This window comes from Myxocyprinus asiaticus, chromosome 18, assembly GCF_019703515.2.
Source record: "Myxocyprinus asiaticus isolate MX2 ecotype Aquarium Trade chromosome 18, UBuf_Myxa_2, whole genome shotgun sequence".
NCBI lineage: Eukaryota > Metazoa > Chordata > Actinopteri > Cypriniformes > Catostomidae > Myxocyprinus > Myxocyprinus asiaticus.
This window is the reverse complement of record NC_059361.1, coordinates 7,832,781-7,853,346: the sequence shown is the minus strand read 5'-3', so window position 1 is coordinate 7,853,346 and position 20,566 is coordinate 7,832,781. Positions and strand designations below refer to the sequence as shown.

The following is a 20,566-nucleotide window of genomic DNA, read 5'->3' as shown; positions in this document are numbered from 1 at the left end:
AAGTTCTCTGACTGGATTCATTTCGCATGATTACGGAAGAAAGTTGCCAAAGATGGCCGATCTCAGCGTGTCCTTATCCCTGTTGGTGGGGATTGTAGTTTCCAGCGAGGTGGCGAGGAGGATTGCCTTATATCTGCTACCAAAACGCGTCTGGACTATATATGTGCTGGAGTTTATTTCCACGTTCCAACTGTGCGCGTGCACGCATGAGTTAAAGCTGCTCGCGGAGGTGGGCGGACTCGAGCCGCAGATTGCTTTAACTGTGACGTATGTGATCTCGGTGGTCCACGGGCTTTCATTCCACGGCGCGATCTGTAACCCCACCGGCGCTCTGGAGCAACTTTGCCGCGGGACTCTCACCCGCAGAGGCGCACTAGCACGGATTTTATGCCAGTTGATCGCGGCTGTGCTGGCACGCAGCGTGATGCCACACGTGTGGGCACTGGCGCTCTCTGGCCTTCACTCACAGCACAAACTGATGGGGTTTAAATGCATGAACAGCCCCATTAATGCCCCGCTGCTGCAGGCCGCCTCTGTGGAGCTGGGCTGCGCTTTTGTGATACACACTGCAGTCTCTAACGCGGATAAAGTGGAGAAATATCGAGTTCATGCCATAGCTGCTGTCATTACCACCTTAGTCTATGCAGGTGTGTGCACTACTAGTACCATGGCACTACCTTGGTTCTTTGAACATATACCATGGTAATGACATGATGTTATGCCATGGTAGTACCATGTTTTTTGGACATGTACATTGGTAGTAACATTGTATTCTATAAAAAATTACCTTAGAGTACCATGGTACATGAATATATTATTCATTCAGTACCATGGTATATATATCAAAGTACCATGGTATTACCATCTGATACATTGCTGTACAGTGATAATGCCACATTACTTTTATTATATAAAGGTGTGACCTAGATCTTGCTAAAAAAAAAAAAAAAGGCTAAAAGTATGCTAATGGTTTTGTATCATAATTTGGAACCAGTACTAATAGGATGAAACAAGAATCATATGAATAAAATGATATATATATATATATATATATATACAATTATTGATATAAATTCCATTAGCATTCCTTTAGGATTTGGGGCTTTGCACAGATTTACTGACTTATACACAATGTCAGATAAATGTACTGTACAACCAACTAACTAACTCTTTCACTATCTAATAATATTAGTATAAATGTATCCCTTATAGGGGTCATGAGCGTGATTTTCCCCCCCAAACCACTTGAGCGCAAGGCACGCCCTTATTGAAAACTATTGGCATGCTTATCTTATCGTTGGTTGGCATTGGATCCATTCACGATCTTTCTGGAGTCTGAACTATTCACAGGTGACTGTGTGATTGAGATGACCAATGAAAACGTTCCTGAGGGTTTAGTCTTGACTGTAGGGCATGGCTTGCGCTCAAGTGGTTTGGGGGGGGGGAAATCACACGGGTCATGACATGAGGAATCAAGTTTTAATTGATCTTTTGACATATACAGTAGGAGGTCATTGTATTATAAAAACATGCTGTAAGTTTCAGAACTCAAAACTTCCTCCTCACTGCCAAAAGAGCATTTGTTGAAACCAAGCTGCCAAAATGACACGTTCTCTACTTCCTCCACCTTGTGATGTCACACTGTGGTAGACATTTGAATCTGACCGCCTCCACAACATCACATCAAAGCCTACTTTACCTTTAATCACTTCCGTAGCCTGCCCAGTAGCGGTGAGCAGAAAGATGGCAAAGAGAAAGCCAATCATAATCAGTCAAAAGCAGAGAACCAATCATAATAGTGGGCATTTACGGTCAAGTCTTAAAGGAGAAGCAGCACCAAAACAGAGTGTTTCTGACAGAGGGTCAGAATGAGGGTGGAAAATGATCATGTTTTACAAATATATGACTGTTTTTTGTGCAAAAAACTTTACTAATATTATAAGTGAACCTCAAGGAACATATTAAAATAATAATTAAAAAAAGGGCATGTCATGACCCCTTTAAAGGAATAGTCCAGGTTCAGTACAAATTAAGATAAATTTACAGTACTTGTGGCATAATGTTGATTACCACTAAAATTAAATATGACTTGCCCCTCCATTTCTTTAAAAAAAAGCAAACATCTGGGTTCCACTTACAATGGAAGTGAATGGGGGCCAATTCGTAAATGTTAAAATACTCACCGTTTCAGAAGTATAGCCACAAGACATAAACAATATGCATTTTAACGCAATTTTAGTTCGATAAAACCACTTTCTAACCAATTCTCTGTAAAGTTATATCCAATTTAACTACTTTATTGCTATGACCATGCAACGGTGTAAATGCTAAGACAACCATTTAAGTGACAACTTATTTACACAAGTGTTAACAGAGAAAGTGCTTCACATTTCTGCCTTTAAACCCTCCAAAAATCAGCTCCATTCACTTCCATTGTAAGTGCCTCACTGTAATTTAGTTGTTGTTGTTTTTTTTATTTTTATGAAAAGTATTTAATTTTTTGTGGTAATCATCATTATGCCACAAATGTTGACGAATGATCTTAACTAGTGATAGACCGATATATATTGGCCGATATTTGGCCATTTTGCAATTATCGCATCGGCCAATGACCGCGTTCGCTTGGCTGATTAACAAGAGTGTTAACTTTAACTTGTGTCAGTTTCAAAGTCTACCAATATATTTGTCAATGTATAGTCAATCTTTCTGTTTTCAAGGTTTTTACTTTTCAAGTTTATGAAGATTTGAGGAAATATTCCATAAAATAAGTGTTTGTTTACCTTTAGAAATTTTGTGTACATCTGATTTGCTGTTGTTAAATTGTGTTATGTTTATCTGACATTTATATAGGCCATCCTGCTCAGTAGATATCGGTAGCGGCCATTAAAAAACACTTATCAGTTGCCCATTAATCTTTAATTGAACCAAGATTATTTCTTTAATGTAAGCAGATCTTGACTTTTAATAACATTACAATAATTTTTCTATTACACCTTATTTTACAGTGTCCTTGTTACAATGTAATTACACAAGTACTGGGTAGTATTAATTAACAACATGTACTTACTATAGGTTTAGGGGTAGGGTTAGGATTAAGGTTAGTTACTTCTAATTATGCATAATGTACTGTTATTACTATAGTCAATACATGCAATATGTATAACAAGGACAATGTAAAATAAAGTGTTACCAACATTTCTATACTGTTAACTGCAAAGAAACATGCAGAAAATCTCTTTATTTTCTTTTAATGAAGTCCCACTTGTTTTCATAAAGGTGGACACATCACCGGAGCAGTCTTCAACCCAGCACTGGCATTCTCAATTCAGTTCCCCTGTCCTGGAAACACTTTCTTAGAGTACACATTTGTATACTGGCTGGGGCCAATACTAGGTGAGCATTATGGTTAGAACATTTACATTGACGTTTAAAACGCAGACATTAACAAAATGCACAAGATTCACACGTGAGACTATTGTGTGTTCAACAGCAAGGATCAATCCGCAAGAATGAAATTCAGAAAGTTACTTGCTAGAAAAAGAAGTGCTTTCAAACATGTATTAAGTAACAACAACTTCTTACAAAATGTCTTCAGAACAAGATGTCCTCAGTGCTGGAGGAAAAATTTGATTTATTTTCACAGTATTGTTAAACAGCTCAAACAACAGAACAGCAATGGCAAAGAATATCATATACAGTGGCAAGAAAAAGTATGTGAACCCTTTGGTTGTCTGGTGTAACGGCTCTCTTGAGGTCATTCCACAGCATCTCTATTGGGTTACAGCTCTGACTGGGCCACTGGTAAAGGTGGATTTTCTTTTTTTGAAGCCATTCTGTTGTGGATTTACTTCAATGTTTAGGGTCATTGTCCTGCTGCATCACCCAACTTCTACTGAGCTTCACCTGGTGCACAGCCACCCTGACATTATCCTGTAGGATATCTTGATAAACTTGGGGATTCATTTTCCCTCGATAAAGGCAAGTGGTCCAGGCCCCAAAGCAGCAAAGCAGCCCAAAATTATGATGCTCCCTCCACCGTACTTCACCGTTGGGATGATGTTTTCATGTTGGTATGCGCTGCCCTTTTTTATGCCATACATAGTGCTGTGTGTTCTTCCCAAACAATTAAACCTTAGTTTCATCAGTCCACAAAATATCTTCCCAGTAAGTTGTGGAGTATCACTGTGGTCTTTGGCAAACTTCAGGCGTGCAGCAGTGTATTTATTGGAAAGCAGCGGCTTCCTTCGCGGCGTCCTGCCATGGACAACATGCCTGTTTAATGTTTTCCGTAAAGTAGACTCATGAACAGAGATGTTAACCAGTTCCAATGATTTCTTCAAGTCTTTAGCTGTCAATCTAGGGTCACAGTACTAAATCGTCTCCATTTATAGACAATTTGTCTGTGGATTGATGAATATCTAAGCTCTTCAAGATAACTTAGTAACCCTTTCCAGCTTTATACAAAGCAACAATTCTTGATCGTAGGTCTTTTGAAATCTCCTTTTTGCAAGGCATAGTCCAAGTCAGCCGATTCTTCTTGTGAATAGCAAACTCAAAATGATAGAGTGCTTTTTATAAGTCAAAGTAGCTCTTACCCACACCTCCGGTCTCCGGTCGTTTCATTAATTGGATGCCAGGTTTGCCAACTCCTGACTCTAATTAGCTTTTGTTGATGTCATTAGCCTAGGGACTCACTTACTTTTTCCACAGCACTGTGAATGTTAAATGAGATGTGTTCAATAAAGACATGAAAGGTTATAATTGTTTGTGTGTTGTTAGCTAAAGTGCATTGTGTTTGTCTATACTTATGACTCTAATAAAGATGAGATCACATTTTATGACCATTTAATGCAGAAAACCAGCTAATTTTAAAGGGTTCACATACTTTTTCTGGCCACTGTAACAATCGCTTGCAGGGTTCCCATTGTCATGGACAACCTGTAAATATCCGGAAATTTTAAAATTGTATATATCAGGCCTGGAAAAGTCATGGAAATTCATAAAATCCTAAAAAGTCATGGACATTTTTACTGTGAATATACATTTTTCTAGTTGTGCCCAGCTTTAGAATATTTCATCAGTTAGAAATCACTATTTTTGAATAAAATATCTATAAAGTATAAAAATCTGGTTACACTTTACAATAAGTTTCTATTTGTTAACATTTGTTAATGCAAATAGAAAGAAGTCTAATGTGAGGCTTCAGGGTCTGTCTTCTGTGTTGTACCTGTGTCGTCAGATAAGTTCAGTCAGTGTTTTTAATAAGTGTATTGTCTTTTGTACAGGTATGACAGGCTCTCTGCTGCTTTCTGACCAAGTGATCCCAGTCATTTCAGGAAAAAGCACAATTTCGAAGGACTTGAACTCCAATGGACTCCGAAAGAAAAAGATGAATTAAATTAAGGTGCTATTTCAAAGGATCTTAGAGGGTAAAGAGTCTCTGTATAGAGACTGTTTACTAAATATATAGTTATATACTGTGAATGCACAGAATAGAATGACACTGTTATTCTCATTTTTATGCTCAACTCAAAGTATTAATGGAGCTGATTGGGACCTTAATATTTTTACTGAAATCGATAATTGCAGGTTTAATGAAACTAAAGTCTTATAGAGGGGGAAATTGTGTTTTAATAAAACAATAATGCATATTCATGAAGCACAATTATGTTTAGCTGCAGGTTGCCTGAACAGAAAGCACATGACCAATGCAAATACTTTGCAACTATTTTAGTCATATTTTAGTTAGTTTTTATGTTTCTTAAATTCACTGTAATAATTTATTTTGCCAACCATATTTTTAATATGTGAAACTGTATCTTAACAACTAGACATTCCTGGAAAAATACACCTGTGAAGTGTTCTTTTAGAGCTGTAAGAATATTATTTGAAGTTAATCTCCAGCGATTATTATTATCTTGTAATAGGTAATGTTATACAACAATAATAGTAATTATAAAGCACAGATTTGCAGTGCCTTTGGGGCATCCTGGGTAAAATAACCTAGGTAGACCAAAAACAGACCAGAAAAGTGCCAAGTCGAAGACAAGCCAGTCAAGTTATTTTGAACACAGAATGTATTACACACTCCTGAAACTGTAATACTAAGAAAAAAAAACTATTTTAATTAAACTTTTTATATAAAAAAAAAACATGTCCTATTTGTTGTTTATTGGTTGTTATGTAACCTGAGAGATCAGGCCAGAACATATCATGTGTTGAACATTTGACCTTTTGTGAACTCACAGATGTGCTTTACTTATACGGCACACAGTGCAAAGACACAAATGTGCATGTGATTTCTCATGCTGTGGTGAGAAACGTACACCTTTAAAGTTTCTCTAAAGAGATCTATTAAAACAACAAAAAACGAGCAACTGAGAGATGAAAAGAATAGAAGACACTAAATGAAACGAAAACAATTTTGATTTTGCTTGCATAACTGGACGTTCACACACGACTGAGTTTTGTTCATATAATGGACTTTGGTTTGCTGTCAAATTCCAGCTTTAAAGGGACAGTTCACTCAAAATTGAAAATTCCTGTTCATGTTTGTTTATTTGTTAGGATCCCCATTAGCTGTGCCCTAGAGCACTGCTAATCTTCCTGGGGTCCACATACATATATAAACATACATTTAAGAACATACATTAAACATTACAATCCATACCAAATCAAAACATTTCAGAACATATATTCGACATTACAATCAGCACAATATATGACAAATACAGACATATATAATAAAAAATAACATTAAGAATTTATGAGCAAGACTTGCATTGCTATGTATGTATATCTGAGTATATGTGTATGTATATGTATGAATAAAAACTAACTCTAAAGACTCTCTCAGCTAAGTTCTCAGCAAAGTAAAACTACTTGTGTTGTTCCAAACCCATATGACTGTCTTTCTCTCATGAAACACAAAAGGAGATGTTAGGCAGAATGTTAGCCTGCGTCACCATTCACTTTCATTGTATGGAAAATGGAAGTGAATGGACGCCTATATGATGCCTAAAATCTCAAGGTGAATGAGTGATGACAGGATTTTCATTTTTGGGAGAACAATGCTAGGGATATCTTCTGTTAGAAACATTCCAACTAAGGTATATCAAACAAATACTCACAAAAACAAAATAATGCCTAATTACGGAAACATACACAATATTTGTGACAAATTCTGATTGGATATTAGAGTCACATTAATATTAAACTATTGATAACTACAAAAAACATCTGGAGGAAATGCATTAGATTTTAGTATGGTGTGTGTGCTCATCATGTGTCTGTGTGTAAATTACATCATTTATGAATCATCAGTGAGGTCACCCTTCAAAAAAGCTGATGACAGCAGTTGTCAGGCCTGAAGACTCATATGATCTAGTGATTCACTGGGAATAACTTGTCTGATTAGGCTAGTGGAAAGACTGTTGCCAAATTATCTCCGAGGGCAAAGTCCACACATACAGCGAGTGGACACCAGCACAAGACTAAGGGAAAGACAATCATTATTTGAGCACAAATCCTCATGCATAATGTTTGCCATAAGAAAAACACAATCTGCCCATAACACAATCTCACGAAACTGCTTTTCCACATCGGGCCAAATGGTTCTTGTTGCGGAACCGTACCATTCTGTTCCCGTTGACAAAGTTATGACTGTAGTGCTGCAAAATTAGGATTAGATGGACTGACTTCGCTGTAAAAATGTAAATTGAGTTCTATCCTGGTTATGGGGATTTTTGAGTCACAGATACTACGAAATGTGAATTACTTTCATCTACATAAAAACACGTTAGACCAACAATATTCCCCTAAATGTTGTTAATAAGGTTTGCCGATTGTCACCGTTATTGAGGTTTGTGTGTTAATGGTTGAGGTCTGTTGTGTGTCTGTCAATTAACTGTACCGTCCTGCCTTGCCTTGCAAAACATACCTCTCTTCAGAGGCAAAGATTGCCGTTAACTTCAAATATAAAGACTTGAAAAGGTGATAAAATGAAAGACCTCCTATTGATAGTTTGCTGAACAAGAAATTAGAAGTTCTCTTAACAAGAATTTTTGCATTTAGTAAACAAACCAATCCACATTGACTAAAGAATGCAATGTTACAGAGGACAATTATTTAACAGTTGTTGCAAGAACTCAAATCATACTGCATCATTTTGCCATGAAGTTTGCTCAATTCTTTTTTGATAGTGCGAGCAAGTGACCAATTGTGAGCCACCACGTCACTACAGGCATTCTACTAAAACAGTTCTCCATTCAGTACAGTTAGTTAACCACGTTGAGCATTCTGGGACGCAAATGTCCGAAACGTAGTACCGAACTGAACCTTGCTTGGAAATGCTTAAGTTATGCTTACAACTGTTCTTCAGCCCGATGCTAAAAATGTAATTTCATCCCAAATAAAAAAATAAAAAAGAAATAATAAAAAAAGAAATAACATTTCACTTAAAGAATTTTAAGCTTATTTTAGATTTTTAGTTCTTTTTTTTTTTTTTTTGTTGCATTGTGACATGGTTTTAATGACAATTAAGCACAAAGTAGTACACAACATTCACAACAGATACTATGAACCACAACAGAAACTACCATGCAGTATAAATATTTTCTATTTAAATATATTTTTTTGCATTAAAAGATGAGATTTTCTTTTAGCATTACGGTAATGAGCATTTGGGAATGGGATGTGCTTAATTTCATGAAAATAATGTTAAGGGTTCCCACTCCTTTTGACCAATGAATTTCCATGACTTTTCCAGTATTTTTTTACAACTTACTAATTTCTATCACAATTTTAACATTCCTTAATATTTTCCCAGCTTACCATGACTGTAGGAACCCTGAAATGTCACAATGCAAAAAATATCAAACCCAAGAAGAGGCTTCTTTTTCTTTATACAACATATACATACATTATTTCTTATTTTTTTTATTTTGGAGTGAAATATGATCCTCACATTTCATGACGAGAGTTTCGTGAGATTCACCCATTAGATGTCTGAATTAATTGACAGATAAAATACTTTTCTCTCGTGTGAGGAAATATACAGGAAATGATTAGACCTATGTCTCATAAACATCTGACATACTCAGATTGAGAATGAACCAAAATGAGCGAAATGAGTATTTTTAGCTGTACAATGTTTGCAGCAACACACTTAAATATTAGAATGACCTGATCGAGGATAGTTCTTCTATCAAAGAGAAACAAGTCACCAAACATGAAAACAAGGTTTATACAAAAACAACTATTTATTGAAATTTCTAACAAACACATCAACATCACTCCATTGAGGAGAATAATTCTGTAATTTGCTCATCAGGGAAAACTACAAAATACATTAGTGAGACGCATGCGGTGTAAAAAAGCCCATTAAATTCAGACGAGAGTGCTCAAAGAGGGGACAAGAGCTTTCAGAGGTGGCACTAGGAGTCAGCCAGTATCCCAGCATGCCCCATTCAAGTGCTTTAATCAGCAGTATAGAGACACACTCCATCTGTTAGACAGAAGATACATTTCATAATTCAGAGTCACGAACGAACTCTGATTTCAAATACAGATACACCAACAGTTTACACACTCATAAATCTGATAAGGAGCACTGAAGTATCTGGTAATCTATAGCCATATTCCATTTATAGACAAGAACCTCTTCTGTGACTTTATTAATTGCTTAAAGGAACATTTCACTCCAAAATGAAACTCTGTCATTATTTACTCACCTATGTCACTCCAAACCAATATGACCTTTTCATCATCAGAGATGATGATGTTTTGAAGAATGTTCCATATAGTACTGTCACGAATATGAAATCTGACTGATGATTAATTGTCAAAGAAATTGCAATAATGACAATTGTTTACGAATAAATAGTTGTAATTCTAAAGGTATATGCTTGTATGTATTCATACACCTCAAGTCATTTATTAATATTTAACAGGGAATCATATAGTAAAATTAGGATATATAATTTCCTTTAAGGCTTTAAAAACGTACAAATGGGGCCTGGGTAGCTCAGCGAGTATCAACGCCGACTACCACCCCTGGAGTCACGAGTTCGAATCTAGGGCGTGCTGAGTGACTCCAGCCAGGTCTCCTAAGCAACCAAATTGGCCCGGTTGCTAGCGAGGGTAGAGTCACATGGGTTAACCTCCTTGTGGTCGCTATAATGTGGTTATCGCTCTCGGTGGGGCGCGTAGTGAGTTGGCACGGATGCCGCGGAGAATAGCGTGAAGCCTCCACATGCACTAGGTCTCCGCGGTACAGCGCTCAACAAGCCACGTGATAAGATGCGTGGATTGACGGTCTCAGACGCGGAAGCAACTGAGATTCGTCCTCCGCCACCCGGATTCACTTCGCCACCACGAGGACTTAGAGCACATTGGGAATTGGGCATTCCAAATTGGGGAGAAAAGGAGAGGAGAAAAATAAAAATTTTATATTTTAAATGATTAATTCCCAAACACTTAAAATATCTGTCTCTCTTGCTGGTCAACTTTAGTCTTGGTCCATTTTACATTTTCGCTGTTATTTTCGGAACCTAGCCAAGCTGAATAGCTATTTTATTATGTTATAGTGTGCAATAGTAAAATATATCTTTCCTAAATTCGTAACTTTTACACGTTATTGTGTATATGACCAAGAACATTTGACATTTACACAAATGTTAAATGAAAGTGAAACCGGAGCGCTTTGTGTTCACTATCAAAATACGCGTTTACATTTTCATGGGAGTTTAGCGCAAACCTCCACAGAAGGCGCGCACATCAGAAGTGTTTAATCTCTTCTGAGTGCTGTGCAGCTCAGTGAGACAGTCAGAGTTGAACTGAAAAAGACACACAAACATGCCGTTCATTGCATTTATATATTCCATTAAAATTCCCTTATTTTGACAGTAGAATGTGATTTGAATTTGAAGTGCACAATAAATCATGGTTCTCTCACATAACCACGATCAATCAATTATTAAATAATCACGACTGGCCTCGTTCCATTAAACAGAAGCATCGGTTTCGTTATATAACAACACTGATATCGGTTACGGGACACATATGAACCAACGGTATGTGGAATCGAGCTATTTTTACATGCACTTTCTTACAGTGACTATACTTAATAAGCAAACAATGTGTGTGGTCATGTAAGTGCCTTTATTGGGGTAAGGTTTGAAATGGTTTAAGCAAAAACAGATTGGCACATGTAGATTTTTGCTCACTACCCAATTTTGCATTGCTTATAAACACCATTACTGGCATTCTTATTGGCTTATCCGGTTTACATTTTGATGTCAAAAACAGAATATAACCAGATGACTTGAACTCTCATGTAAAGGTAGTCTTCTTCTGTTGTCAGGTTTTATAAATAATTAGATTTTTGCTAGTTATCAGCGTATTGGTGTGCATGTAATCAAACTCACAGATGTCAGATCTGCTCGAAATGGCAAGTTTGGAATATGCGCACGAGTTAATGAGATTTACAAGAATTTTTTTACTTACACATCAGTCTGTTCCTCACACAAAGCTATCGTATGGCTTCAGAAAACTTGGAATATAGCGCAAAAGTCATATGGACTATTTTTTTTAATACTTTTTTGTCCTTTCAGGAGCTACAGAACTTTCATGTTTGAGTGAACTATCCCTTTAAGCGTGTGACTAAAAGGGCAGTTTTTCATGTGTCTGGTTTAATTGTTATCTAGCCTGGAAAGAGATGACAATTTCATCAACAGTAACGGCCCACTAAAACATGCGTTTTGCATCACTTATATCTGGCACCAGTTCCAGGAATTCTCTAGATTTAAAGACACAGCTCTATAATTACCAGTGGTCCACATCAGCGTCCTCAAACTGCCCAGTGACTGCGCCCGAGTCGACCTCCATTCCATCTGAACACATAAAACAAACTATTACATTACACACATCCTGCCTTGCCCTGCTCTCCAGGGTTTTACCCAACACACATCCATTAGTTTTCAGGAAATCCTGCTCAACACAGGCACACACACATCTGGCATCGAGTTTAATGGGCCACTTCTGAGTATGAATGTTTGAATTCATGAATTATCCAAACACAGAACACTTGATTGATTGAAATACAAAACATATGCACAAATATACGCTCTGTCGGGTCAAAATATCCTAAACATTAATATTTGAGTGTCTTGGCAGGTACATAGCATGACATTTCTCTGCTTCTGCCCCCTTGTGGCTGCTTGTGTGCATTAAAATATTTCATTTAGAGTATTCAAGTCTACAAATGAAGCCTTACGTTCCTTACAAAAATGTACCATGGTAGCCAGAGTTCTGCAAAATGCCATAGTTACTACAGTTTTTATTTCTATGGCAAATGTTAATATGGGATATCCTTGAAAAAGTGCAAATATTTTTGTCATTTCCTTTGTTTTGATCACAGTGATGGCTGATACCAAGGTTTTATTATAATGACACCACCAAAAATGTACCATGGTGGTAACCGGTAACACTTTACAATACGTTTCCATTTGTTAACATTAATTAACAACACTAGTTAACATCAACTAACAATGAACAATACTTTTGAAGCATATATTAATTAGTTAATGTTAATTTCAACATATAGCAATACATTTGTATATGTTAACAGTAGTTAATGCACTATGACATAACATCAACTAACAATGAACAGTTGTATTTTTATTAACTAACATTAACAAAGATTAAAGGCTATAACTTTACATGGAAAAGTACGCGATTTCATCACACTAAAATCATGTTAACACGTATTGTGGCTATACTTTTTCAAAAGTATTTTAACGTTCAAAAATTGGCCCCCATTCACTTCCATTGTAAGTGCCTCATTGTAACCCTGATTTTTGCTTTTTTTTTTTTTTTTTTTATAAAGGAGAGGCAAGTAAAAAAATGTTTTTGGTGGTAATCAACAATATGCCACAAATGCTGTCGATTGAGCTCAGCTTGTACTGAACCCGGAATATTCCTTTAAAAGAAACCAGAGCGGTAATGATTTTTTATTTTTAATAAACCTTTTAATCCTTTTTATTATACGTAACCACGGTTGTGAGCAACCTCAATTACTTTTATAGTTTGATATTTTACATTTATATTTGCTTGGTTTACTTTTGTTTAGTTTTATCTAGTTATCAATGTATTTATTTTTTGGGGAAAATGCCTATCTAGTGACCCGAGATGCAAATTAGCATATGCTATAAATGCATCTTTATTTATTTAGTTATTTTGCTGAAATCATGTTTTTTGTACTGTCCCTATACAAATAAATGAAAGAATAATAAAGTAATAGGATCACTGTGCTCTAACAGGTCAATACATCAGATGCAAAGATCCATAAAGAATTCACTATAATCAAAGAAACAAAAATTATCCGCACTACCTTATTTGATTTTTTGTCATTTTATTTCTCACAGGCAAGGAGACAAAGAGGCTGAAACATCTTTGTCCCCTTGACTGTGAAAAATAAAATGACAAAAAATTTAAAAAGGTATGGTAGTGTGGCAGCGGGGGCGTGGTCAAGCATCTCTCCGGAGAGAGAAAGCGGTAAGGGCGCTTACACCTGAGCTAAATTGTCTAACACCTGTCTCTAATTTCAGTGAGCACGGGGAGACGCTCTCATAAAGAGAGCGACACAACGCTCAGTAGGAGACTGGATATGACAGAGCCGAGCCAGAGCAACGATTCCCGAGTAGTGAAAGTTATTTGTAGAAACAGTGTGTGTGTTAGTGTTTAAAGAGTGTATAAAGGTAACGGTAAAGTGGTATCGAGGAAGAGGGGAAATAAAGCGTCACCTGAAAAAGGAAAACTACTTCTTGCGTCCTCTTTTACAGGTAGATAATTTTAAATGCACCTAAAATCAGTTTTTTTAAATATACACACCTTCAAACTGGGCCGATGGATCGTCGGTTCTGACTCCAGCCATGTGATACTGCTGGGAAACTGACTGGGCGAGCATTCCCTCCAGTCTGTCCAGGGTGGCCTGACCCTCTGACGTCAGGTGAGACAAGCCCTCCTCGTAGGTGTAAAACGTGGGTACATCTCCCTGCCCCTGCTCTTGTTCTAAGACAATGATCAGAGAACAGCAATGACAAACCTTCAGTGTGTGAGAGTCATACAAAAAACAATATTAAAAATTAGTCTCAAAACATGGGGAGTTTTCCGTTTAAAAACAATGATTATTTTTGCAATTCTGTTTAGCTTTAAATGCGTCGCGAATTACATTTGAGAGACGCTTAATGCATCGTGGGTCAGAAAGACACTAACCCGCCTCCTCTACATCATACTCCTCTTCCTCATAATCATCATCTGAATCTTCATCCTCTGGATCAGGGTGCAGCACCTGACAGTCACACATGGCCGAGAACATGGGCTCCACTGCATGCGCACACACACACACAAACTATCACTATGTACAGTAATGACTCTTATACTACTGTATATACAGAAACACTGACACCATTCCTGTGTTTTTTTCACACACTCACATGCAGCCTTATCACTGGGCACAAAGCGAATCTCTGTGATGGTTCCGGAGCCTTCACTGTCACTGTCGCTCTCCTCTTCATCTGCTGCATCATCTGGAGCTTTATCCTGCATCTCTGCCTCATTTTCATCTGTTAATATAATTCACAACATATAGAGTTTATATCTAACCAATCCTATCTTAGCAACTGCTGCAGTCTGCCATTTCTCTGACAAGCTTTTGTTTTGTGTGAGTAGTTTTAAGCAGAATTTTAAAGAAATTATCCAAAAAAAATAAAAAAAAACATTGTTGCTGGGCCACGTGTAATAGCGACACGAGGTATATAGAGAGGAGACACGCGGTTCAAAAAAAAGTGTCTTTAAATAAATCTCGAGAAGAGCTATGGATTAAACTGTGTCGGTCCTCACCGTCAAGTTTTGCATTCACCATCACATACAAGTGTTCTTCTGGAAAGGCGCTCCGATCACGTGAAATTGCATGCAGACTGATGGAGGGGTATTCAAGAGAGAAACCCATTCCTGACCCATCGAACCAGGACAGATGCCTGCAAGGAAAGAACAGAACTCTTATCAATTATTAAACAAATGTAAATGTGCTTCATGACAGCTGACATAGCATTGATATAAACCAAATCTAAAAATATACACTCACGGAGAACTTGATTAGGAACATCTGTACATCTACTTATTCATGTGGCAGCAGTGCAATGTATAAAATCATGCAGCTACGGGTCAGGAGCTTCAGTTAATGTTCACATCAACCATCAGTATGGGGAAAAAAATGTTGTCTCGGTGATTTCGACCGTGGCATTATTGTTGGTGCCAGACGAGCTGGTTTGAGTATTTCTGTAACTGCTGATCTCCTGGGATTTTCACACACAACAGTCTCTAGAATTTACTCCGAATGGTGCCAAAAAACAAAAACATCCAGTGAGCAGCAGTTCTGCAGACTGAAACGCCTTGATGATGAGAGAGATCGGACTGGTTGAGATGACGGAAAGGCTACGGTATATCAGATAATCACTCTGTACAATTGTAGTGAGCAGAATAGCATCTCTCTGTTGATGGGCTACAACAGCAGAAGACCACGTCAGGCACTTTATTAGGACTATAGTGTTCCTAATAAAGTGCTCATTGAGTGTATATGCATGTTGAAGGAAATTTGTACTGAATATTTATCATTTCCCATGGTATTTACATGGTAAAATGTGGATTCATTATGTTCACACTGAAGTTTCATGAGATGCAACAGTCTGTCAAAAACATATTGAGCTACACATAACATGATTTACACAAAGTACACAATCTACACATAAGATAGACATAAGCTACACAAATATTTTCTCAGGTAATTATTGAGTGTAAAAAGATGCACAACTTAGTGGCAAGAAAAATATGTGAACCCTGTAGAATTACCTGTATTTATGTATAAATTTGTCTTAAAATCTGGTTTGATCTTGATCTAAGTTACAGTAATGAACAAACACAATCTGTTTGAACTTATAACACAGAAATTATAATATTGTTCTTTTTGAACCCCGAGGCTAATGACGTAACAAAGCTAATTACAGTCAGGAGTTGGTAAACCTGGCATCCAATTAATGAAACGAAACTGGAGGTGTGGGTTAGAGCTACTTTAACTTATAAAAAGTGCTCAAACATTTTGAGTTTGCTATTCACAAGGGAAAGGGTTACAAAGTTCTCAAAGAGCTGAGATATTCATCTGTCCACAGTTAGACAAACTATCTATTAATGGAGACGATTTAATACTGTGGCTACTCTCCTAAGAAGTGGCCGTCCAGCCAAGATAACTCAAAGGGCACACCGCAGAATTCTCAGTGAGGTAAAAAATAACGCTTAAGTGACAGCTAAAGACTTGAAGGAATCACTGGAACTGGTTAACATCTCTGTTTAGGAGTCTACTATACGAAAAAACATTAAACAGGCATGTTGTCCATGGCAGGACACTGCGAAGGAAGCTGCTGCTTTCCAACAAAAACATTGCTGTGCGGCTAAAGTTTGCCAAAGACCACCTTGACACTCTACAACACTTCTGGGAAAATGTTTTGTGGACTGATGAAACTAAGGCTGAATTGTCTGGGTAGAACACACAGCCCTATGTATGGCGTAAAAAGGGCACCATGAAAACATCATCCCAATGGTGAAGTACGGTGGAGGGAGCATCATGATTTTGGGCTGCTTTGCTGCTTCGGGGCCTGGACCACTTGCCATCATCAAGGGAAAAACGAATCCCCAAGTTTATCAAGATATCCTACAGGATAATGTCAGGGTGGCTGTGCACCAGTTAAAGCTCAGTAGAAGTTGGGTGATGCAGCAGGACAAAGACCCTAAACATTGAAGTAAATCCACAACAAAATGGCTTCAAAAAAAGAAAATCCACATTTTGGAGTGGCCGAGTCTGAGCTGCAACCCAATAGAGATGCTGTGGAATGATTTCAAGAGAGCAGTTCACACCAGACATCCTAACAATATGGCTGAACTGAAGTAGTTCTGTATGGAAGAATGGTCTAAAATTACTTCTGAACGTTGTGCAGGTCTAATCCACAGCTACCGGAAACACTTGGTTGAGGTTATTGCTGCCAAAGGAGGATCGACCAGTTATTAAATCAAAGGGTTCAGTTACTTTTTCCACAGCACTGTGAATGTTTAATGGGATGCATTCAATAAAGACATGAAAGATAACTGTTTGTGTGTTGTTAGCTTAAGCACATTATGTTTGTCAATACTTGTGACTTTGATGAAGATGAGATCACATTTTATGACCAATTAATGTTGAAAACCAGCTAATTCCAAAGGGTTCACATACTTCTTGCCACTGTACATAATTTCAGTAGTACACCCAAATAAATGATAATAGTCATATCATATTGTTCATGTGTTGTACTTGCTATAGTTTACTTCAATGTTGTTTCTTCATCAAATAGCAATGTCAAATGTAAATCAAGTCAATCACTGAAACAACAGCACCTCGAGTAAGAAATAGCATGTATATTATGTATGTGTACACGCATATGGGATACAGAAAATTCACCATTGTTGCACAGAAAATCAACCTGATATAGTATTTAGTTTTATGAAAAATATATAATTTATGGAAGTGCAACAACAACAAAAACTTGACACTACTACAAACTTAGGGTCTCTAATGACCCTATACACTTTTGGTACTTAAACCATTAAATATATATATATATATATATGAGAGACAGATTGAGGAATACTAAAGAGGTGAAAGCACAACTCCAAAAACTGAATGAGGTTCAGGGGGTGAAATGAGGTCCCGGGACTCTAAAGACCTGAGGTATGCATTTAAGGGTTAAGTAACATGGTACACTGCCTGGCCAAAAAAAAAAAAAAGTTGCATACTCTTATATTTCGCTGGACCGCCATTAGCTTTGATTACGGTGCACATTGGTCATGGCATTGTTTCGACAACCTTATGCAATGTCACGATTTCCATCCAGAATCGCATTAATTTTTGGCCGAGATCTTGTATTGCCAATGGGAGAGTCGAACCACTCCAGCACATCCCAAAGACTTTCAATGGGATTAAGGTCAGGACTCTGTGGTAGCCAATTCATGTGTGAAAATGATTCCTCATGCTCCCTGAACCACTCTTACACAGTTTGAGCCCAATGAATCTTGGCATTGTTGTCCTTGGCATTGTGGAATATTCCCGTGCCGTCAGAGAAGGAAAAATATATTGATGGGATAATCTGGTCATTCAGTACATTCAGGTAGTCAGCTGACTTCATTTTATTGCATATAATGTTGCTGAGCCTAGACCTGACCAATTGAAGCAACCCCAGGTCATAAAACTTGTACAGTGGGCACTATGCATGATGGGTGCATCGCTTCATGCACTTCCCTTCTTACCCTGACGTGCACATCACTTTGGAATAGGGTAAATCTGGACTCATCAGACCACATTACCTTTTTCCACTGCTCCACAGTCCAATCTTTATGCTCCCAAGCAAACTGAAGTTGTTTTTTCCCGATTAGCCTCACTAACAAGTGGCTTTCTTGTGGCCATACAGCTGTTTAGTCCCAATCCCGTAAGTTCTCGTTGCATTGTGCCTGTGGAAATGCTCTTTCTTTCACTCAGGGGCATAGATTCAGGGGGGGATGGGGGGTGAGGTACCCCCCCAGTAATCAAACCAAGCAAGTACAACCCCCCAATATTTATACCATGATCAATGGAAATATGTAAATGCTTCATGCTGCAACCCTCCCAACGTTCAAGCCAATTCTAAACATAGCCGTGAGTTCTACTGTTGATTTTTTACAATGTGACTTCAAGCATTTTAGTGATCTCAGATCACGATCATTCAAGATGACCACATTTCTTCCATGAAGCTGACGGTTCACCACTATCCTTCCAGGTTTTAATAATGTGTTGGACAGTTCTTAACCCAATTCCAGTGATTTCAGCAATCTCCTTAGTTGTTTTCTTTGCTTGATGCAGGCCAATAATTTGCCCCTACTGAAACACAGTAACATTTTTTCCACGACCATGGGATATGTCTTCTGATATGTCTGTTTAAGAAATAAAAAGCTACACACTGCATCAGTTAGGGTTAAAGGAATTGTTGCAAGCTGAAACATATTAAATCACTGCAATAATGATCCAATCATAGGCTCTTAAGTATCTGCTTATTTAAATCCAAACAGCAGTGTATATGTATGATACCTCCTCTAAGGGGCCATTATGCATAGAAAACAATTATAAATGTATCCACATGTGTCATTATGATGTTGGGCACACACATTCAACATGAACACGCAAATTAAACAAATATTCAGATATACTCACGCTTCAGCTACAAACAGGGTCCCAGATCCGAGTCTTTTACCGTCTAAGACTGCTGTTGTCTCGGCCTGCTGGAGTCTGATGCCCTCGCTGGGTGGAGGTAAACTCTTCAACACAACCATCCTGCTGGATTTAAAGGTGTTAAATCACTGTGAAGCTGCTGGCACAATACACAGTTGAAAAGGCTGAAAAACAATAATAACTGACTTAAACGAGCGTTAAAGGCTTTTTCGCTTAAACAGCATTCATATAAAAGTGAAATACGGTCGGTTTGCGTGGATAGGAACTTTCAAATGGGTTCACTGACATGCGTCACTCCTGTTGTATTCATTCAACGTGTGGCACATCTTTCTAATAACTGTTTCCTGTGAGACTTGGAGTGACTTCCTCCAGGGGGCGCTTGGTGGCCCAAAAGAGTCGCAAGTCAGTCCACTGGGCGGCCATCTTCGGAAAGCTATTTCCAGTCATGAAAGTGCAGCTCCTATCAACTTGAATGGGAGAATGACTAAATCTAAAAAACGGTTGGTTAAGATTACGATCAAAGAACATATTTCAAAATCATCAGTAAAATCTGACAACACTAGAGTCATAAACTGTGCTTCTTTACCTCAGATTACGCTAAAAAGGCGCCATTTTTCCGGATTGTATAGTTTATGCGCATGCACGTTTTCAAGTTGATTGACAGGCAATGTCTGCATCTGAAATATGATTGGCTCTTTTACCTTAAAGGCGGGACTTCCTTTCTACATCCGTTGACCGTTTGGCGTTCCAATTCCGCCCATTCATTTCAATAGAAGTGGCCCGTCTTTGCTAAATAGTGTATGGTCGTTTTCTTGAAATAACAGACATTTGTGCTCTAAAAAGGACAATGATATATTACTTTCATTGATTAATATTTGTTATAAAAATCTGACTCAGCAGTCTTTATAAAATAATTACAAATATGTTACAGTAATCACAAACAGTTGTGATTGAGCCATCCTAAACAGCGATTAGAAAAGTAACACTTACTGGAATACCCTTTTTTTCCCTTCTTCTTCTTCTTACTGGCGCAATATGTTCAGTAAAACTATACTGTTTTAAATATTTTCATTACAAAGAGTTGGTATATTGCAAGTAAGTAGAAATATGTCCCTACAATCTTTGTAAAATGACTTAATAATGCCTTAGCCCATAAAGACTACGATTAGCCAGTGCTGAACAGCGCTGAGAAAAGTAACAGATACCGCGTGGTATTGTTGA

At 37.6% G+C, this 20,566-nt stretch overlaps 2 protein-coding genes across 4 annotated transcripts; one reads left to right on the top strand and one right to left on the bottom strand.

Moving 5' to 3' along the window:
- On the top strand, positions 1 to 9,041 carry aqp11 (aquaporin 11). The gene is made up of 3 exons (XM_051724335.1): positions 1 to 647; positions 3,277 to 3,393; positions 5,286 to 9,041. Exons 1-3 carry the CDS (start codon positions 53 to 55, stop codon positions 5,396 to 5,398), a joined length of 825 nt encoding a protein of 274 aa, XP_051580295.1. The 5' UTR covers positions 1 to 52; the 3' UTR covers positions 5,399 to 9,041.
- Positions 9,042 to 9,236: 195 nt separating this feature from the next.
- On the bottom strand, positions 9,237 to 19,671 carry clns1a (chloride channel, nucleotide-sensitive, 1A). 3 transcript variants are annotated; one of them, XM_051724344.1, is made up of 7 exons: positions 19,328 to 19,447; positions 14,902 to 15,038; positions 14,496 to 14,624; positions 14,275 to 14,385; positions 13,891 to 14,070; positions 11,828 to 11,891; positions 9,237 to 9,505 (listed from the first exon to the last, which is right to left on the bottom strand). In XM_051724344.1, coding segments are annotated over exons 1-7 (741 nt in total). In that variant the 5' UTR covers position 19,447; the 3' UTR covers positions 9,237 to 9,504. The 3 variants fall into 3 exon arrangements, with proteins under 3 accessions (XP_051580304.1, XP_051580305.1, XP_051580306.1); XM_051724345.1 differs by lacking the exon at positions 9,237 to 9,505 and adding an exon at positions 19,532 to 19,671 and having other exon boundaries at positions 11,824 to 11,891; positions 19,328 to 19,450; XM_051724346.1 differs by lacking the exon at positions 9,237 to 9,505 and adding an exon at positions 19,532 to 19,662 and having other exon boundaries at positions 11,824 to 11,891.
- Between the last annotated feature and the right edge of the window lie 895 nt (positions 19,672 to 20,566).

Bases quoted from the DNA above. Each gene is read 5' to 3' on its own strand.
- aqp11 (XM_051724335.1), top strand. From the start codon at position 53: ATGGCCGATCTCAGCGTGTCCTTATCCCTGTTGGTGGGGATTGTAGTT. The intron at 648-3,276 runs GTGTGTGCACTA...GTTTTCATAAAG, and splicing joins TACCACCTTAGTCTATGCAG to GTGGACACATCACCGGAGCA. The intron at 3,394-5,285 runs GTGAGCATTATG...TCTTTTGTACAG, and splicing joins CTGGCTGGGGCCAATACTAG to GTATGACAGGCTCTCTGCTG.
- clns1a (XM_051724345.1), bottom strand. From the start codon at position 19,446: ATGGTTGTGTTGAAGAGTTTACCTCCACCCAGCGAGGGCATCAGACTC. The intron at 14,071-14,274 runs GTTAGTGTCTTT...TCATTGTCTTAG, and splicing joins GTATGATGTAGAGGAGGCGG to AACAAGAGCAGGGGCAGGGA. The intron at 11,892-13,890 runs GTGTGTATATTT...TTATGTGTTCAG, and splicing joins TCCATCGGCCCAGTTTGAAG to ATGGAATGGAGGTCGACTCG.